General features: G+C 59.0%; 1 protein-coding gene and 1 non-coding gene across 2 annotated transcripts in view; both read left to right on the top strand.

The window, feature by feature from the left end:
* Nucleotides 1-19,576, top strand: part of DNMT3A (DNA methyltransferase 3 alpha) — a gene marked incomplete at its 5' end in the record, with an annotated part of 72,015 nt that overhangs the window by 8,950 nt on the left and 43,489 nt on the right. The window contains 2 exon segments of the mRNA XM_036027735.1: nucleotides 4,755-4,859; nucleotides 18,016-18,283. Of these exon segments, the coding sequence (XP_035883628.1) occupies nucleotides 4,755-4,859; nucleotides 18,016-18,283 (373 nt within the window).
* On the top strand, nucleotides 10,006-10,108 carry LOC114501115. Its single transcript, XR_003684882.1, has one exon. It is a non-coding gene; the product is annotated as a U6 spliceosomal RNA (small nuclear RNA).

The following is a 19,576-nucleotide window of genomic DNA, read 5'->3' as shown; positions in this document are numbered from 1 at the left end:
AGGAGGTCATCCAGGGGGAGGGGATCCAGGAAGTAAGCTGGAAAGTTAAGGGTTTGCTGGTCCACCTGAGGGAGAGGGAGGTGGGCCAGCAGGAAGGAGGGGTCTGTGCCAAGGTGCTGGGGAGGGAAGCAGCCCGCGTTTGCACCTGACGAGGTCTGTTCTCGAACAGGTGGGAGGGAGGCAGTGGGGAGAGGATTCCGCGGCTGCCAGCCAGGTCCTGAGGGGGCCTTCCTTCACACGGGCTAAGGAGCTTGCGCCCGGCTTGATCCTGCAGGCTCCGGGGAGCCCCTCAGCAAGAGCTTACGCTCTGTGGGGTGACATAATCAGCTTTGGTTTGGGGGAAGATCGTGGAGCCCCAGTGCTCCTGAGCACCTCACTGCAGCAGCACCAGCCAGATGTTGGGGTGTGCCTGCCTGCAGCAGTGAGTGACAGCTGCTCATGTGGGCCGGTGAGCTGGGGTTTGTGTGGGGGGGGGAGGCGGGGGAGGGGGGGGTACACTTTTTATGGATAGTTCTGGTTAGGGTGTGCTGCAGGAGCAGAGGAGGTTAGCAATTCTTGAGTATCATATGTCAACTTCCCATATATTATTACCTTATTTAATTGTAACATCTCTGTGAGGTGGCTATTATTAACATTATTATTATTTTATTGATTGATTTTAGAGAGAGGGGTAAAGGGGAGAGAGAGAGAGAGAGAGAGAGACATCAATTTGTTATTCCACCTGTTTACACATTCATTGGTTGATTCTTCTAAGTGCCCTGACCTGGGATCAAACCCACAACCTTGGTACATCGGGACGATGTTCCAACCAACTAAGCTACCCAAGCCAGGGCCGAGGGAGATATTAGTATCCCAGTTTTTGTTTTTAGATTTTATTTATTTTTAGAGAGGGAAGGGAGGGAGAAAGAGAGAGAGAGAAACATCAATGTGCAGTTGCTGGGGGCCGTGGCCTGCAACCCATGCATGTGCCCTGACTGGGAATCGAACCTGCGACACTTTGGTTCACAGCCCGTGCTCAATCCACTGAGCTTTGCCAGCCAGGGCTAGCATCCCAGTTTTGTCGGTGAGAAATGCAAGACCCAGAGAGGTTAAATATTCTTGAGGTTATTTGTGAGTAAAGAGCAGAGCAAAAAGCCCAGCCTGCCTCTGCCCTCCCATAGCCCACCGAAGTAGAAGTTCAGCCCCCTCCTGCCACTTCCCAGTGGAGGGATTGACTAATTAGTTCCCTTACTTGACAGATGAGGAAACCAACCTGGGCTCAGATCTGTTCCTGCTAAATTTCTTACTGTTTTCCAGCTGCTCTGAGTCACTGTGGATCAGATTCTTCCCTTTCAGAGCATTAGCAACGCTTCCTAATTCAGCGCTACTTGCAGATTTGATAAGCGTATCTTAAATTCCTTTGCTCAGCCTATCAGCAAGGATATTGAATGAAATGGGTCTCAGGACAGATGCGAGACTGAGCCCCTCGCTACGCCTCCTGGAGGGACACGGCCCCGAGCCACCTGCTCCCCCTTCTCAGTGTGTTGCCCCCAACTCCTCGTGTGAACACAGTCGGGCCCGGAGCAAAAGGGGCCTCCTTCCTTTTTGCCCTGTGACTTGTGGCCGCGTCGAGGAAGAAATGATATGTTGGCCAAGAACAGCATGCTCTTCACAAAGCTGTGCTTCAGGGTCTGATGGGAAGGGCACGAAGTCACTCAGACCTGGGTGCAGGTCCTAACCTAGGCTCTCGTGGAGACTTGGTTTTCTCCAGCACAGCCCAGGACTGCCCGAGGCCCGAATGCTGGGCTGGGCATGAAGCACCTTGCCCCGCAACAGGCTCGGTACGTGGCAGCCTGCCCCGGGGATCTCTGTCTGCACTCTCAGCAGGCCAGGACCTGGGCGTCAGGGCATTGCACCCCTTCCTCCGGCGGGGGTGGGGGGTGTTGCACTGAGTTGAACTCAACAGGGAAAGAAAACGTGCTGAGCACGTGTGACGTAAGGTGAGGAACACTAGCAAAGCTGCAGGTGGCACAGGGGTTGCCCCTCCGGGGCCCCCCAAGGCCTTCTCCACGTGCTGATCCTGACGTGTCAAGTGCCTTTGTTTTGGAGTGATTTCTGTGTGGTATTCATGGTTCGTTTTTTTGCTGATCAGAGGCTTTCACATGTCTCATGAGTTCAGAGTAAAAGTGAGAGAATCAGCCCTGGCTGGTGTGGCTCAGTGGATTGAGTGCTGGTCTGCAAACCGAAAGGTCGCCAGTTCAATTCCCTGTCAGGGCGCATGCCTGGGTTGTGGGCCAGGCCCCCAGTTGGGGGCGAGCAAGAGGCAACCACTCAATGTTTCTCTCACACATCGGTGTCTCTCTCTCTCTCTCTTTTTCTCCTTCCCTTCTCCTATCTCTGAAAATAAATAATTAAAATATATTTTTTTAAAAAGGTGAGAAAATGAAGCCTCTGTAAGTTGTTAAATAGTGTCAGGCAGAGGTTTGCTCAACCCAGTGACTGGCTGGGCTGATCCTGACCCACTTCGGCACCCCTTCTGGTCTGCAGCCCTGTGCGGGCCAGTCCCATGGGCCTGGCCACTAGGAATGGCCAGAGGCTCCATTGGGTCTGGCCTAGTGCTCTCCGGGCGGGTACAGAGGTGGGCCTCTGGCTGCCAGGGAGGATGTAAGCCCTCTCACCTCGGGGGCAGGACCTGCTAAGTGCTGGGCCTGGCGTAGGCTCTGGGGGTCCAGTAGTACAAAAAACAGACGAGGGCAAACCATTCATTCATCAGCCCTCATAAAACTCTGTGAAGCAGGCAGAATGGACACCCATTTCATGGATGAGGAAACTGAGGCTCAGAAGGGTCCAGTCACTACCAAATGGGCAAGCTCTGTGCACTCGGGTGTGCTGTAGGCCCTGTGCCTTCCGTGACCTCCCATTGCCTCCGGTTGTTCCGTAAGTGCTTAGTTACCCGCCCGGAAGGGTCAAGACCGTGCCCACTGGGCAGCGGTGGAGTCAGACCAAGAACCACCTGACCTTGACATTCACTATAGTTCTGTGGGCCCAGTTTAAAACTGTGCAGATGTTCAGTTGCATTGATGGTATTTCCTCTGAGATCCAAGCAGTCTTTTCTTAAGTGGGGGTAGCTGTCTGTGGGGTCTCGGAAGACAGCTCGGAAGCAGCAGGGCTGGCCTGCCTCGGGGCACATGCCCTCGGGCCACCCTCAGCCCCGGCCCCCCCAGAGCTCTCAAGGACCCCCCAGAGCTCACCCCTCAGCCCAGTGCCCTCCCTCCCCCCACAGACAGGTCCCAGGCCCCCCAGCTTCTCTTTCAGGCCATTCTCAGCTGGCCTCCTTACGTTGTCTCTTGGGTCCCTCTGCAGCCCCTCGGTCCTCACTGCACAGCTTAGGGACAATGCCCCCTGGGAGATCGGCCATCACCACCCCCACCTCGGTCCTTGGCTTCCTCGAGTCTGATGACTTCAGGCTCTTGGGCTGGCAGCTCTCTCCTTCCCTGCGCCCATAACATCCCGGGGTCCTCTTCCTGCTCCTCCGAATGCTCTCCATCTCCCTCGTGTGTTCTGCCCTCCCTCCAACCTGGCCGCAGCCTCCACCTGGTGCCGAAGTCTGGCGCCTCTGTCCCTCTCCCCCTCGCGTCTCCCAGAGCTCAGCCGTGTTGCCCCGACGTCTTCCTCCCGGGAGCATCTGTCCCACAGACGTGCCTTGAGTGCGCGGACGGTCCAGGGTCTACTGGTCGCAGTAGGTTTTTGTCGGCATGTCCCATTGTCACCTGAAAATTAATGTGGCAAACCACAAGATATTTTGAAATCACAGAAAATGAAAGTTGAGTGGGATGTCGAGGGCCAGCTCGATGAGATCCTCAGGGAACCCGCGGGCCTTCCCTTCTGCTCCGGGGCACCGGCACGGCTCCGCATGCGCGCCCTCCCCTAGGCAGGCCTCGAAGCCATCGTTGGCCCCGGCCGCCACGGGGGGGCGTGCAGAGCAGCCTGGGGTCCCTGTCCCGAGTCAGGGTCCCCCTCTCGTGCCCTTCCCCGGCATTGTTTTTCCTCGCGATTAGTCATGCTGGAGCCGGCTGAGTCAGAAGGGACGTGTGGGTGGTTTGTGGCTGGAGCAGCGAGGTAGAAGGACTTTCTAGGTTTAGTTAAAAATCCCCTGTACCCTGGCCTAGCACAGCAGGTGGGTAACGAGGGGGGAAGGGAGAGGGGAAGGGAGGGAGGAAGAGAGGGAGAGAAACATCGACTGGCTGCCTCTTGCACGCCCCCAACCAGGGACCTGGCCTGCAACCCAGGCACGTGCCCTGACAGGGAATCGAACCGGTGACCTTTCACTTTGCTGGAGGACATCTGATCAACTGAGCCGCACCGGTCAGGGCTGCATTACTAAATGTAATATTTCTTTTCTTGTGATTTTATTTTCAATAAAGGCGATTTCTTAAATATATATCTGATTTCATTTTTGTGCCATGTAAGAAATGTTTTTCCATATAAATAAACTCATTTCTGGAAACAAATTCTTTGTTGTTGCATGTGTCGTGATTCTGCAGTTCAGAAATGTGGCGACCAGGAGGGACAGCTGCCTGCCCCTGAGTCCCCAGAGGGTGTATTCCAATGAGGCTCTAAGGGTGGCTCAGGCTTCTCCAAGCGCCAGGGGGTGACTTTCATCCCTGCCTTGAAGGACCACCAGGGCACAGGCCTGGGGGCGCGGCCACGTGGGGCGGCGGGGCGGAGGCCTGCTGTGTCCAGCCCGGCGTCACAGGCTGTGTCTGTGCCCACAGGAGGGAGAGGAGCAGGAGGAGGCACGCGGCAAGGAGGAGCGGCAAGAGCCCAGCACAACTGCACGGAAGGTGGGGCGGCCTGGGAGAAAGCGCAAGCACCCCCTGGTGAGTGTCGTGGCAAACCCCTAGCACACGCACACGCACATGCACACACACACGCACGCAGCGGTGAGTGTCTCTCAGGGATATGCGAAGACCTTCCCATGGGGTGTGGCTCCTTCCCCACTCTTTGAGCCCCTCACCCACCCTCGGGCCTTCCCTTTTCTACATCCAATGGGAGGCCCCTAGAGACCCAGGGACCTGCGCTGTGGGTGCAAGCAGAGCAGGGACTTGAGTCAAGCCCCCGACTCCCGGCTTCCTTCTGAAAGGGCAGCGAGAAAGGCTGACACGTACCCCCCGGGACTCCACGGGGCAGATCCTGCCTCTGCCTGGCCTGCCTGCACAGGCCCCTCTCTCCCCATGCACACACCCACCCTGGGCCTCAGCCCCACCTGGAGAACCTGGAGGAAGGGAGCTCAGGTTTGGGAGCTGAGCAAAAAGAGCAGGAAGGAGATGGGGGCTGCTGAGTCCCTTTGTAAGGGAGGAGAGCTGGGCCCTGCCGAGTCCTGTACCAGTGGTACAAGTGTAGCCCGCAGAAGTGCAGGCCACTGACCGCCCACAGCCAGGCTCCTGGTCGGAGGGGGGGAGGGGGGAGCTCTGGGGTTGCCTAAGCCGAGGAGTGCTCCGGAGAGCAAGGCCCTCGGGCTGTGGGAGCCGGCCTGGTGCCTTAAACTCCTAGGCGGAGCAATAATGATTTGCCAGCACCAAAGACAGCTGGTTCCTTTCTTTTAGCCCCTTCCAGCTGAGAATGGGAAACTTGAAGCATGAAGGTAAGGAGGAGCCAGGAGCTCCGGATTTGTAACTCTGCCCTCCAAGGAAACGTTCTCAGCAGGGCAGGATTTTCTCCCTCGGGCAGAGTCGGGGGGGGGGGGGGGGGGGGGCAGGGTGGCAGCAGTGAAAGGAGGCAGCCGTGGGAGGGAGGGCTGCAACAGCTGGACCCGAGGGGGCGTTCTCGGCGCCGCAGCCGGGTACTAAAGGGCCCCACTCCTGACCCTGCTGGAAGATTTGGAGGGGAAGGGAGTGGGGGTGGGGCAGAAGCAAAGTCATGTAACTGGTCATTTTTAGACATTTTAATATTAAAGCAAACATGACTATTTTATGGCCTGGAATGAAAAATTCACGTGAAGTTGAAAGATAACACAGAGGACTTTAAAGGAGTGTCTAGCTTGCAGCAGACTCCAGGCTGCACCCCCAGATTCCCGGGGTGACCCTCTACCCTCCTCCTGAATAGGGCACCCAGTGGGAGACGGTGGGGGCCCAGGCTGGAGCGGGCGGGGAAGCCAGGCTGAGTCAGAGAGTTCCTCCTCTGCCCGGGCGCCCGTGACCCACCGCCCCGTTCTGGGGCTGGGGGCGAGTCCCTGCTTACAGCAGAGAGGCTTGCCGCCCTTTGAATCCACGGGAGGGCGCCTCACTGCGAGCTGGGGTGCAGCCCCGGGGGCAGAGGGTGCACGGAGAGTGGGCGGGTGTGCGGAAGTGTGCCCGGAAGTGTGCAGAGGCGGGGAGAGGGTCACGGGGGCGTGGGTGAGCCTGGGACGGGGCCCAGTGTGGGAGGAAGAGCTTCGTCTTTGGAGCCCAACAGACCTGGGCTTCCATCCCCGCTCCACCGCTGACCAAGGTTGCCTGTGTAACCTTGAACCTTGGATTCCCCTTCAAAAAGTTAGAGATGATAAGGATGCATTCCTCCTAGACCCCTGGGAGAATTAAATGGGTTCAATCACCAAAAAGCTAGCTACCTGCCCTGGCCTGGCCACCCCTCTCCTCCTGACTGCCCCTCCTCAGGAGGCCACAGCAACCTCAGTTGGACAGGAGAAACAGTTTACTGCTTCGAAGCCATGTGATCTTAAGCAGTCACTCAACCTCTCTCAGCTGCCGCATATTGGCAGCACCTGCCCTGTGTGCTCCAGTGGTGCTGTGCAGACAGCAAAGTGCAGTCCAGATGTCTGGGGCTGGCTGCAGTATACCTGCCTGGCTGCAGGGGCCGGCAGGGCCAGCCCTGCGAGGCCTTTTGGGTGGGAGCCTAGCTCGGGCTTCTCACTAGCCCTAGCCGGAGGCTGCACACGGTCACAGTCTGGACGTGGTCCCGGCCACGTCCTAGGCGACGCCTCAAGAGAGGCCCCAGGATGGGAGAGAAAGCATGGGGAAGGCAGGGTCAGTTGGGGAGGCAGGGGGCCAGGGCAGCTGTTGTGAAAGGACCCCCTGCACGCTGGGGGAACAGAGAAAGACCGACCCCAGAGAAAACGGCCAGCAGAGCCCTTCCTGGGCAGCAGGCCCTGGGGGTGGGGGTTTGGGCAGGGGAGGAAATGTGTGCTGTGGCTAGAGGTCAGTCAACCCACGGGCCCCTGGCCCACAGGCCATCTGGTTCACTTGTGCGGCAGGTGCTCGCCCCGGCGCCGCCCCGCCCCCCCGCAGAGGAGCACAGCAGGGAGGGTGTCTTGGGGACCTGGTGCAGCTGTGGCCCTGAGAACGATCGGTCAGGGAGCTTTCAAGCAGCTGAGTATGTGTCATCCAGCTAAGCCTGCAAAGGGGCGGGAGCTTGGCTCAGTCCCCAACAGGTGGAATGGAGGGGGCAGTGCTGGGAAGGGAGAGAGGAAAACCTGGCTGTGGGCTGGGCCTTCCCTTGTGCAGAGGCTGCAGAGAAACGCACCCCTGGCCCCAGGGTTAGGAAACCTGTAGTCTGCTCCTCCTTTTGCCCCCAAGGCCTCTCTGCCCCCAGGTGCCTTCCACTCATTCCTGCTCCTGTCACCTGGCTGCACCCTCACCCAAACCTCACCCAGGCCCCACCCAGACCCCACCCACCAGCCCTTTCTCCCTCAGGGACAAATACTTCACCCCTATAGAGCACCTACCAGGATGGGGGAGGCCACCCAGATCAATAAGGCTTAGCTTTCGACCCAGGGAGTTGGAAAGGAGACAACACATAACCATGCTAAATGCAGCCCGTGGCACGTCTCTGCCCAAGAGCCGATCTCCAGGGACCCTGTTCCTGTGGGACAGGCTCTGGAATACTCCATCTGGCTCCTCACCACAGGGGCTCTCGGCCCCTGCACTGCTTGCTGCTCAGTGTCCACCTCTTGCCACAGAAACACGGAAACCCTGTCCCCTCGCTGCTCCCTGAACACACCCAGCTCAGCCACCGAGACCTGCACCGGCTCTCCCTTTGGAACTGTTTGTAAAATTAATCCAAACAAACACCAAGAAACAAAAGACAAGCGATAAGCCCCCGACCACTTGCTTGGGCGGCAGCGGCCTTCACACACCGGCCTGCGGACTGTCGCCTGGCCTCAGAGAGTTCGAGAATAAGCACTTAGACACTTGGACTTGGACTTGCCACGTCCAAGTGTGTGATTCTGTATTTAGCAAAAGGATCACTTCCCCCGTGGATTGGGAATCAACAAAAACAAGAGCAAACACCTGGCCTTTCACCTCAGAGAGCTGGAAAAGCAGGCGGAAAGAGCCTGTCTCTTCCACAAGATTTCTGTTTTAAAGGCTTTATTTATTTATTTTTAGAGAGAGGGGAAGGGAGGGAGAAAGAGAGGGAGAGAAACATCAGTGTGTGGTGGCCTCTCACGTGGCCCCTACTGGGGGACCTGGCCCGCAACCCAGGCATGTGCCCTGACTGGGACTCGAACCAGCGACCCTTTGGTTTGCAGCCTGCACTCACTCCACTGAGCCACACCAGCCAGGGCTCTTCCACGAGATTTGATGTTTGGTACTCCCCAACACTGTGATTGCGGGGCTGAGCCATAGTGCACTATGGACCCACCTCACAGCAGACAGAGCCCGTGGATACACGCTGTGTAGCCTTTATTGCCTGCAGAGGCCTCTACAGCATGACTTCATGTGGTGCCGGCAGCAAACCTGTGGGAGGTGGGGCGGGGGGGCGGGGGTGCTGTTATTACCCTCCTCCCCCTCATTGAAGAGACTGAGGTGCAGAGCCCGCACCTCCCCTCGGCAGACCCCACAGTACTCGTCTCCCCCGGGTATCCAGATTTCCATTGTTAATATAAGAACACAGGGCTGTTTGAGAAAGTGTGTGAGCTGGTCAAAAAGCATACAAAGAAAACGTAACTGAGGAGGGCGATTGACCCAAATACCAGGGAGCCCGTGGGGGAAGTGGGTGAGACTGTGGTGGCCCGAGGGGTGAGAGGTGGGCCCGTGAAAACCGGGCAGTGGCTTGGTCTGCAGCACTGGTCTCAGAGCCAAGATGCTTGAGATCAGAGCCGGCAACAGGAAACAGGAAGCCAGTGCAGGGCTGGGCGGGGCTTAGGAAGGGAGCTGGCACCTGACTCTGGGCCTGCGGGCTGGCCGGTGCCTGTGGCAGGGAGGAGGGGACAGCGGCATGCCAGGCTGGTCCGTGGCCCCAAGCGTGAGCCTGCGTGTGGGCGTGAGTGGCGGGGTGGGCGGAGGAGTCATCCTTCTGTCCACCAGCTCCGCCGAGTTAGAAGTGAGGGTGTCCAAAGTTGGTTCCGCCTGGTCACAAGCCCAGACAAGCCCCGAGAGTGCCTTTGTCCTTCGTGCTGGTTACAGCCGGGGTACTGGGAGGGACAGCTTCTGCCCTTGCCCAGCAAATCCTAGGGGCTGACCGGCCCTTCGAGGTTCCATGCCCTATTTACTAGCTGTAAGTATTATTCATTGAAGATTTATACCCACCAACTTCCTCCAGGGTTAATTTTGCTCAGTGGGAGCACTCTGAGGTCACCTCTTGCTAAGAATAACCCAGAAAGGGAGGGAGGGGAAGGAGGGGGCTGGGAGCAGGCGCTGAGCTCAGCCAGGCCGGCCCAAAGCCAGTAGTTACTCCACATTGAAGCAGAATCTCCAACGCAATGCCTGAGTGAGTGAGTTCCAGAGGGCAAAACCGTCCCACTTCAGAGCCAAGGACTGGGGTACACGCTGTGGGAAGTTAGGGAACCACCCCTCTGTGGCTGGAGCCAGCTGGGCACGGTTTAACTCAGCTGTTGGGAGGCTGCAGCGTGGCCGCCTTCTCCACCCGGGCGTGACCTTTCGGGTAGTCTGCTAGTGAAGGCGGGTCTCAGCTCCCCTCTTGGTGTCCAGGCCAGAGCGGCCCGTTGCTCGCCCCCGGAACCTGCCTGGGTGACTCTCGCCTTCTTGTTCTGATGCACAAAACTAACCGAGTCAGGGCGCTCGCTTCGGCGGCAGCACTCACAGACCTATAGACACGGACCAATACAGAGGAGATTAGCGTGGCCCCTGCGCGAGGGTGACACTCGGATTCTTGTGAAGTGTCTCATCCTTTGTGTGGCGCCCAGTGGGCGTCCTCACGCCCTTTGGTTATGTCGGAAGAAACATGAGTCAAAGCACAGTGCGCGGCACTCGATAGCAAAGCTGTGACTTTTCACCGTAAAGATATTCGTGGAAGGCAGTCCGTGAAATGGAAACGAAGCTGAGTTATACCTGGAGTATTTGTGCTAATATGTTAACTTGCATTTTCTTTGTAAACCTTAAAAGAGAGAGAGAGAGAGAGAGAGAGAGAGAGAGGGAGGAAAAAAACTTCCTGAAAGAGTATCTCCCGTTCCTGGGCCCCAGTCCTTGGCCCCCCTATGAGCCTGCGTCCGCACGCCGCCCCGCCGCCGCCTGCTCCCCTGGCTCATGGTGTTGGGGAAGGTGCAGAGAAAGCGGGCTGTCCTGCTGTTTCTCACGAGGTTAGAGACGTTTCCTGTGACCGCCCTGCAGACCCGTCTGCCCCTTCCCCCACCTGGTCGGCCCGATCGGCACCCACTAATGGCGTCCAGTGCAGAAGAGCCGGGCCGTGGGCTGGAGGTCAAGCGCGAAGGCGTGTTGGGGGCGGAGCTGGGCTTGGGCCTGGGAAGGGAGGTAACATTTGAAAGTCAAGGGGAAAAGTGGGAGCCTCGCCTCCTCTTTCGGGGCTTTCCTGAGTGAAGAAGGCATGTGGTGGGGGGGACGAGCTCGAGGGCGCGGCAGGTCGTGGGGCGGCCCGAAGGCCGCGTGGACCAGGGATTCGCAGGAGAACGACAGTTTCTGTCTTGGTCGGAGAGGTGGTTTGCAGGCAGCCTGTGTGGTTTGCACGTTGTCCTCTCAAAGATGTGTGCCCCTGGAAGGTTTCCGAGGGGCCAGCCGGCGTGGAGGGACAGGAGTCATGTTTGGGAAGCCGGCTCTGGCATCCCGGAGCACGCCGGGCCGAGCACAGAGGAGTGCAGGGAGCCAGGAGGCCGCCGTGGCCGCCCGAGAGGAGGGAGAGGAAGGGGCGAGAACAGATGTTTCCAGACCTCAGGCGTGGCGTCAGCGCTATTGTCAGAGACCGAGACTTCTGGAAGGGAGCAGATTTGTCAGGGGCCCTGTCGGAGGCCCCTCCGGTCTCGTTGGGGGAACGTCTCGGTTTTGTTTTCCCACAAGTCCCTGTTTATCTCCATCCCTCCCTGGCCCCTTCCCCCGAGTCACACGGTCCGGGGCCACCTCCAGCAGAGCCCCGGCAGCCCCGCAGGTCCCAGCCGCCTGGGCTGCTGCAGCCCCAGCTGCACCTGCGCCCCTCCTGCGGCGGCAGGTACTCGCCGGCACATGCGCGGGGCAGGGTTGTTGACACTGGTTTTCTTTCATCAGCCTCGCCCAGGGAATTTTGCATTTCGGTTCTGCCGCCTCCAGAAAGACACAACCACACGGGAAAAGCCCCAGAGAAGGGCAGCTGAGTTGATCAGGGGGCGTCCGGGCTGCCAAGGGAGGACAGGCTGGACAGATGACGACCGCCAGGCCCGGAGAGGCAAAAGCTGCATGCGAGGGGATGTGCTTAAAGCTACGAAATCCTGTCGCAGGGCGGGGCAGGATGAGCACGCCCCGGGGGCGGGGGTGGGGGAGGGGGCTGCCCATTAGAAACCTTAGAAAGGTGAGCACAGCACAGAAAAGACAGCTCCATTCACCCTGGCGCGTTCCCTTCTTACCAAACACGTCACCCGAGGCAAGAATGGCAGAGGTTGAAAACAGAGAACTTCAAAAGAGATCTGCTTAAAGACGCGGATCTCCTGTACAGAATGGCTTTTGCAAGGAAGCCTTCAGCTCCCTCTGGAACCCTCTGAGGCTGACTTCAAAGAGCAGAGCCAGGCCCTCTTCTAGGTGGACAGGTGTCCCAGGCAGAGCCCACAGTGGGCCGGCTGAGGACTAGGCATGTGCATTCTTGGATCCGTTTGCCATGGCCAGCAGGGGCACAGACTGAGTGACCGCTAAGGCTTCGTGGAGCCTTGAAGTTCTCAGCCTGAGACACACACACGCGTGGAGAGATCTCGGCAGAGGGTGGGTTCCCAGGCTGGGGCCAAACTTTCCAGAGTCGGCCCTCTGTGGTCTCCGGTCCTGCTGTCCCCTGACCCCAATGCAGACCCTTTTAGCTGCCTCACTGGGAGAAGGAAATTGGAGGGGTCAGGCTCCTAGCTCCAAAGCGATGGAGGCTGGCTCCCGTCACCCCAGGGAGGCTGAGTAGGGAGGCGTTTGGGACCTCTCCTGGGAGTAAGTGTGGGCTTGGACCTCTCTGGCTCTCCCTGTCTCAGGGCCACTTCCAGCCAATCAGATCGGAGGGCTGCCGGGGAAGGGGCTGCAGGAAGGCCTGGGGCAGAGGAGAGGGGGAGCTAGGGTCAGTGCCAACACTTGGGGGGCAGCGCTGCCCTGCTCAATCGGACCGTGAGGCCGTTTCCTGAAACTGGAGTCCACCTGGGAGAACCGGGGGCGTGGCGAGGGGCTGGTGGGCCTGCAGGCGCCGAGACAGTGGGATGAGCCACGGGCATGAGTGGATGGCGACCGCTTTGTGGCTTTGTCGACATCGCTCCGTGGCATCTCAGTCTCGCAGAGCGGGCGGGCGTCCGTGGGCAGTGGTGCAGAGCCCTGCGTGTGTGTGTCTGTGTGCGTCTGTGTGCCTTTAATCAAGAGGCCAATGCTGGCCTGGCGCCAGGGTCCCGGCTGGCACAGAGCTGAGCACTGCCGAGGGCCTTAAAGGCACCATGGCAGTGGTGTGGGGAAGGCCAGGGAGGGTAAGGTGAGGCTGAGGATGGGCCGGCGGGGGGCCATCCTGCATCTGCTGGCCTGTGGGCCTCCCTCCCCAGAGCCGCTGCGGGGTCCGGGGGAGAAAGCCCTTCTCAGCCACAGCCCCCGTCACCAGAGTAGAGGGTGAGTCAGGCACCCAGAGCCAGCCCAGGGCCTCGGCTTCTACATCCAGGGGCTCCAGGCCTCCCCTTCCACACCTGGGCCCAGGTGAGCCTCCCAGCGCCCCCGTGAGTGGGCTCCTGCTCCCACAGACGCCAGGTATTGTTTCCCTGACCTCTCATGTACCAGGCTTTAATTGTTTTTTTTTTTTTTTTTTTATGTGCAAGTATTACAACTATAGTAAAAGGCCTCTCAAAAATCACTTTTCCTATTTGGAGCCTTTGAACTCTGCCCACCTTGAGAGACAAGGCCTTACCCGTGAGGGAGGGGGGTGGGAGCACTGGGGTTCGGACCAGACTTCCAGCAGAGGCGGGGGTGGGGGAGGCTGGAGGATTGGCTGCGGCCTGGACGGGGTTCACTGCAGAAGGCCCCTGCTTGCTTTGCCTCGCTGCGCCGCTGGCTTTTCCTTGCAGCTGGCTGCTGCCAGGGAAACAGCCTGCAGCCTCTCCCGGCCCTGCTTAGGCCCATCAAAGCCTCCTTTCCTCTGTGGGACCCTTGGGATTTGAGGTCGGGCTTTTCCAGAGACTCAACCCGGAGCAGGGAGGCGGCTTTCAAATGCCTCTTCTGTACCTGGGTCATTCGGGAAGCTTTGCCTCTTAGAAGGTGTGTGACCTGAGGTGAGCCTTGGGGCCTTTGTCCTCAGCAAAGGGAGGGTAACACTACCCATGCGATTAATTGTGATAATTAACCGTATTCATCCATATGCATATTTATGCTGGGGCCTGTGCATAAACATGCATGTGTGCACATTTATGTGGCCAGTGCTTGGTGCTGGGAGCTGTGGGTAGAGGGCCGGAAGGGAGAGGAATGAAAAGATAAATGAGACAGAGCTCACCGTGGAGGAGAGACGCGGTAAACAGATAATTAGGTGCAGTGTGAGGGGTGCTGTAATGAGATGGGCTGTGCGAGTGCTCTGTAAACAGATGAGGTGGCAGAGGCCCGCGGTGGGCTGGCCCGGGGTCAGTGGGAGCATGGAGCGGACTTTGACCCAGCTCCTGGGGCCAAGCTGGGGCTTCGGGAGCTGGGCGTGGGGGCGAGGTGGCGGCCTCGGAAGACCAGGGCCTGGGCCAGAGCCCTCCGAGGCTGCTGTGCGTGTGAGAGACAAGACAGCGGGTGACGTTAAAATGTTCCTTAGAACAGGGGTCCCCAACTGCCCAGGTGGCGGATGGAGCTCCTGTCCCCACCCCCGGCCCCACCCCCACATTCTCAAAAAAAAACCCGGTTCTGGTGCCAAAAAGGTTGGGGACCAGTGCCTTGGAAGACAGAACATCGAATGGCGGTTGCCAGGGAGTGGAGGCAGGGCCATGGGGTGGGGGCAGGCACGAAGTTAATAGGCACAAAGTTTCCGTTTGGGAAGATGGAAAAGTTCTGGAGATGGACAGTGGTAACTGTTGATCCACAGTGTGAGAGTACTTAATGCCACCGCACTGTACACGGGAAAATGGTAAAAACGGTAGATTGCAGGTTATGTATATTTTATCACAATACTTTAAAACAGTTCTCTGAAAAACTGGTCCTTTGGAAAAAGGCAGTCCCTGGCCAGTGCCCCCGCCCCCCGCCCAGGGCATCTCCTCGGCCCGTTCTGATGCGGACATGTCCGGCTGCATTCACACTTCTCTGCTGAGGGTGCTGTCCTGCTCCTCGTAGCGCACTGAGCGGCACCCCTGGCCCCCCCCACCCCCACAGCACGAGAAGCCATCAGACCGCCCCTCCCCCATGTGCCTGAGACCTGTGCGGTGGTCTCCACTGCCTTGCCCACTTGGCATAAGCCGCTCACAGGAGAAGCCCAGAGAGTGCGTGGGAGGCAACCTCGAGGCCTGTCTCTGCCTGTAGGAGGCGGTTGTCCCCGGGTGGAGGGGTCTTGCTTGGAAGGAAGGCAAGAGTCGACAAACTCTGAGGGCCCCCAGGAAGTGGTGGACAGGGTTTGAAGGCCCAGAATGAGGCACAGTGGGCATGGGGGGGGGGGGTGTGCAGTGGGCGACACGGCGGGGCTTTACTCAACGCTGTTGCTCCCACCCACCCAGGGGAGAAGGGAGGCGCTCCCTGCCACCTCCCCTGCCCCGCCCCTCCCCCCCAGCCCCACAGGGGAGAGGCAGGGGAAGATGAAGTTGTCGCCTGCAGCTGCGGGTGGTGCCTCCTGAAAGGGCCAGGGGCTCCGCCCCACGGGGGGAAAAATGAGCGTCTCAGGGTGTGCTGGGTCTCCTTTCAAGGCGACAACAAAGAGAAAAGCAAACAAAACCGAAATCTCGAGCAGTTCGATCTGATGTGCAGCGAAGGTGAAACTCTAGGTGTGTGCGCGTGCAGGCTGCTCTCTTAACCGCGTCCCCGGCAGTCCGGAAGCAGTTACGAATCCTGAGCGCAGGCCAGGTGCCCGGCTCCACGCCGAGTCTAAGCAGATGAAGTTCCTGCCTCCCAGAGGCGCAAGCGGCAGGGGAGAGGGGCAGAGAGCAGAGGAAGGGGCTGACAGGGAGGCAGGGAGGCCTGGCCTGGCCGGGATGGCCTGTCCCATTGGCTTCCCCCTGTGGGTTATTGACGCGACATGCCCCTTCTGGGGAGTGAGTGCCCAGCTTCTCCCCAGAGATCTGAGGAGTTGCTTTAGTCCGCTTGCCCGTGGACCTCCGCCTCTGTCTCGGTGGCCTGCCCAGTTACCCTGGCACCCAAAGAGGGCCAGTGAGGGGCTCAGGGTGGGTTCTGGGTGGGTGAGGCGAGCAAGGGGTCCACGGCAAGAGTTGGTAGCTCCCCCTAAGTCCAGAGCTTTGCTTGGTGCAGGCTCGTCGGGGTGAGAGAGGACAGGATGGCAGGGGAGCGTGGGAAGAAAGCAGGGTGGGGAGCTGCCCCTGGGGCTGGAGCTAGGCAGAGTACTCCCCTGCCTCCCCATCTGCCCACCTCACAGAGGGTGGTGCCTCGGACGGGGGTCCCGCAGGGCTGTCTGGGAGGGGAGCCTGACCCGCGTGGGCTGGGACCCGGGGTTCGCTGGGTGCCTGCGCGGGCACTCGTGGCCGTCTCTGCTCTGGAGCCTCAGTCAACAGGAAGCGAGTCCAGGGTGAGAGGAGGGTGTGTGGTCCTTGGCAGGAAGTGGATGCCTTGAGCAGCTCTGTGGGGCCCGGAGCCTGCCCCAGCTTGAGGTGTCAGTGGGGCAGCAGGTGTCTCGACAGAGAGCTGCCACGACAAGGAACGAGCTCAGCCCGAGTGGGCCCGTGGCACCCCACCCCTGCCTCCCCCCGAGTGCCGTGTTTGGGCTCTGGGGCGGCTCTGGGGCCCAGGCGCACCGCACTCTGCAGGCTGCCGGGGCCCACGGGCTTTCTCACACACGAGAGAAAGCCTAGTGGATGAGGGGATTTACGCCAGGGAGGGGCCTCCCATGCCAGGGAGCCCTGTGGGTTTGAGCAGGGAGGTGGGACAGACGGTCTGCATCCTGGGCGGAGGGCGTGGGTCCTGCCACGCGGGGATGGCAGCTGAGGGGAGACACAGGGCCTTCTTGCTGCACTTGCATTCCTGTGTTTGACCTTCTGGCTCTGCTGGCTTCGGCCCTCAGTGCCCAAGTCCCGTGGAGGAATTCTCGCTTCCGCTTCCGTTGGCGGCCTCCCCTTCCTCTTGCTGCAGCCACCCCCGCGTCCCACGTTCGCAGCTTTCCCTGGGAGGCTCTCTCCCTGGACGCAGGCCTGCCCCAGGCTGCCCCACACGGCCAGGAGGACGGCTTGGCTGGGGTCCTGGAGTTCCCTCTGCCCACGCTCATGCTGCTCCGTGTGCCTGCAGCCTCATCCAAGGAGGACTCCGGATTAGTTCTGGTTTTTATTTTTGCCTTTTCCCCAAGGTTCTTGTCTCTATTTGCCACCTCTTGGGCTTTGTCCCCAGGCAGTAGCAGGCTCAGAGTTGAGGTCGTAGACCCCTAGAGCAGAAGCTGCCTTTCAGGGTGCACTTGAGTAGTACCACTCCCTCAAGGGAATTTTTCCACTCACACTTAGGTGGGCAGGCCCTGACCCCCCAGCCGCTGCACTTCTGGGACCCCGGCCTGCAGAGACCCTTGGGTGCACAGAGCTCTAAGTGTGCTCGTCCACTGTGGCAAAGAAGCAAATCAGCCCAACGGCCCGCCATTGGGGAACTGGGTGCCTAATCTGTGGGGCGTCCCCTCCATCGAGGGTTGGGCAGCTGTGACATGAGCGAGACAGACCCGTGTGCACAGGGCGATAGGTGAGGGGAGCTTTGCTCTCTGAGCAGCGACACTTACCAAGGACAGTTACCATTACTCTTGATGTGAGTCTTGTAGCAAGTTCTGTTCTTAGACTCTCGGGGGCAAAGCAATGCATTTCCCCTTGGAGGGGGGACCTGGGACCACGTGCTAGGGAGGGTGTGCCGTACAGACTGCAGCTGGGGCCTTGGCGCTCCTGGGTCTGAGTACCCAGGAGAACCCATGGGGGCCAAAGCAGAGGGAAAGACTGGTACTGGGCTTTGGGGCCCAGAGGAATGCTTTTTTTGTTGGGGGGGGGTTTGACCCTCCCACTCCGGTATCTCTGTCAGCTCTTCCCTTCACTGAGTTCAGGCCTTGAGAGACCGAGAGGAAAGCTGGGAGGCTCTGGCCCAGAAGGCAGATCAGAACCTTCCGAGGGGGTTCCTGAGTAGAAGTAGGGGTATCCTGGGGAGCATTTGTTTTTAATGGGGGCTGCAGAAGGCTGGAGAGTGCTACATCAGCTCGGCGAGTGTAGGTGTGGGGCTGCGGCTTCGGCCATGGAGCCAGGCTGGCAAATCTGGCCGTATTCTTCCCTGTTTCTTAAGTGGGAGTCTGTGGGCCCCTTGTCTTCAGGGGCCCAGGCCCATGAACCCCTTAAAACTGAGCGAAATTACGCGTATGTGAACATCATGCAAAGCCGCACGGACATTTATGTGAGCAGAATCGTCTGGGCAGAGGGGGTACGGCTTTCACCGGCATTGCAGAGGTCAGTGATCCCCGAGAGGCTGGGACGCTGGCCTGACCCTCTCCCGTGTCCTTTCTTCTTCCTTCCAGGTGGAGAGCAGCGACACGAAGGACCCTGCGGTGACCTCCAAGTCCCCGTCCATGGCCCAGGACTCGGGCTCCTCAGAGCTGTTACCCAATGGGGACTTGGAGAAGCGGAGTGAGCCCCAGCCAGAGGAGGGCAGCCCCGCTGGGGGTCAGAAGGGCGGGGCCCCAGCAGAGGGAGAGGGCACAGCCGAGACCCCGTCCGAAGCCTCCAGAGCCGTGGAGAACGGCTGCTGCACCCCCAAGGATGGCCGTGGGACCTCCACGGAAGAGGGTGAGTTCCCGGTGCAAGGGGCAGCCTCCCTGGGGCTCGCCTGAGGGTTGCAGACTCGGTGCCTCACCGGTCCCTGGAGGCGCGGGCTGGGCCCGGGAGCTGAAGCTCTCCTCACCCAGGCTGTGCCGTGCCCAGGAGGCTACTGGCTGAGTGCAGCCTGCGCACAGGTTTTTTTTGGCCCATGTAGTATTTTAAACATTGAAACATATTAATTGCCAATATTTAAAAATCAAGACATTTCTCATAAAAATCTGGAGATTTTGCTTCTTGTGGGGGAAAAAAGCTAGGTCTGGCAACAGTGTGGGTTTGCAGAATGCTGGTGGTTGCTGGGCTGGGGCGAGCTGTCCCCATCCCCCCATCGCCCCGCACCCCCACCCCCGCTGGTTGTACACTTGTCTCCCTCAGCCCCTACCCAGCCTGCTCACTCTCCCATAAGACCTGTGGCTTTTAGGGATTGCTGTGTTTGTAGCCCCTGGCCTGGGTGATCAGGGGCAGCAGGTACCCTTGTGGGCATCAAAAGCCCAGTGAGCCTCCCCCAGCCCGGTTGTCCGAAGCCCACCGCAGTTTACGTGACTGGACTAAACTCTCTCTGGGACAGACTGGGGTGGGGGAGGGGCGGCGGCCAGTGCGTCGCCCAGCCTCGGCCTCCTCTTCCTCCATTCCTCCAGGGACTTCTTGGCCTAGCCCCGGAGTCCTGGAAAGTTGCCCACTATTCCCTTTCAGGTTAAGCCAGCGATTTCAGGGCCAACCAAGCTGTAAACATGCTAGTAATGAGCACAACTAGCATTTGTACAGGGCTTCACAGTTTACGCGGCGCCTTCTCACACATTATCACATGTGCTGCTCCCGGGGCCCTGCCAGGTTGCTTTGCATATGTGCACTTTAATTCCAGAAAGCCTTCCTTCCAAGTGCGTGTGGTGGAATGAGTGAATTGATTAATTGGCATAAATCATTTTGTATGGATCCAAACCTAACATTCATACAGGATTGAGAGCATCTCCAGAAAAAAAAGATTTCCAAGTGAATGAAAAAAAAAAAAGAGTCCTTCATTTATTATTCATCTGATATTTATGATGCTCCCACTATGTGCAAAGAGTTTTCTGAGGCGTTCTGTGTTCCTTGTTTTACTCCTCCAAACCGTCTTCCTCCGGAGGAATTATTATGCCCATTTTAGGGTGGAAAACAATGGAGGCTTAGCGAGATGGAGTGACTTGCTCAGAGGCCACAAGCCCGTAAGCGGCAGGGCCAGGTTGCCGTCTGTCCCGGTCGGTCTCTGGCTTCAGAGTCGGTGTG

The sequence above is a fragment of the Phyllostomus discolor genome, chromosome 6 (assembly GCF_004126475.2).
Source record: "Phyllostomus discolor isolate MPI-MPIP mPhyDis1 chromosome 6, mPhyDis1.pri.v3, whole genome shotgun sequence".
In the NCBI taxonomy this organism is placed as follows: domain Eukaryota; kingdom Metazoa; phylum Chordata; class Mammalia; order Chiroptera; family Phyllostomidae; genus Phyllostomus; species Phyllostomus discolor.
Note: the sequence above shows the minus strand (reverse complement) of the source record. Positions and strands in the feature narration are given on the sequence as shown.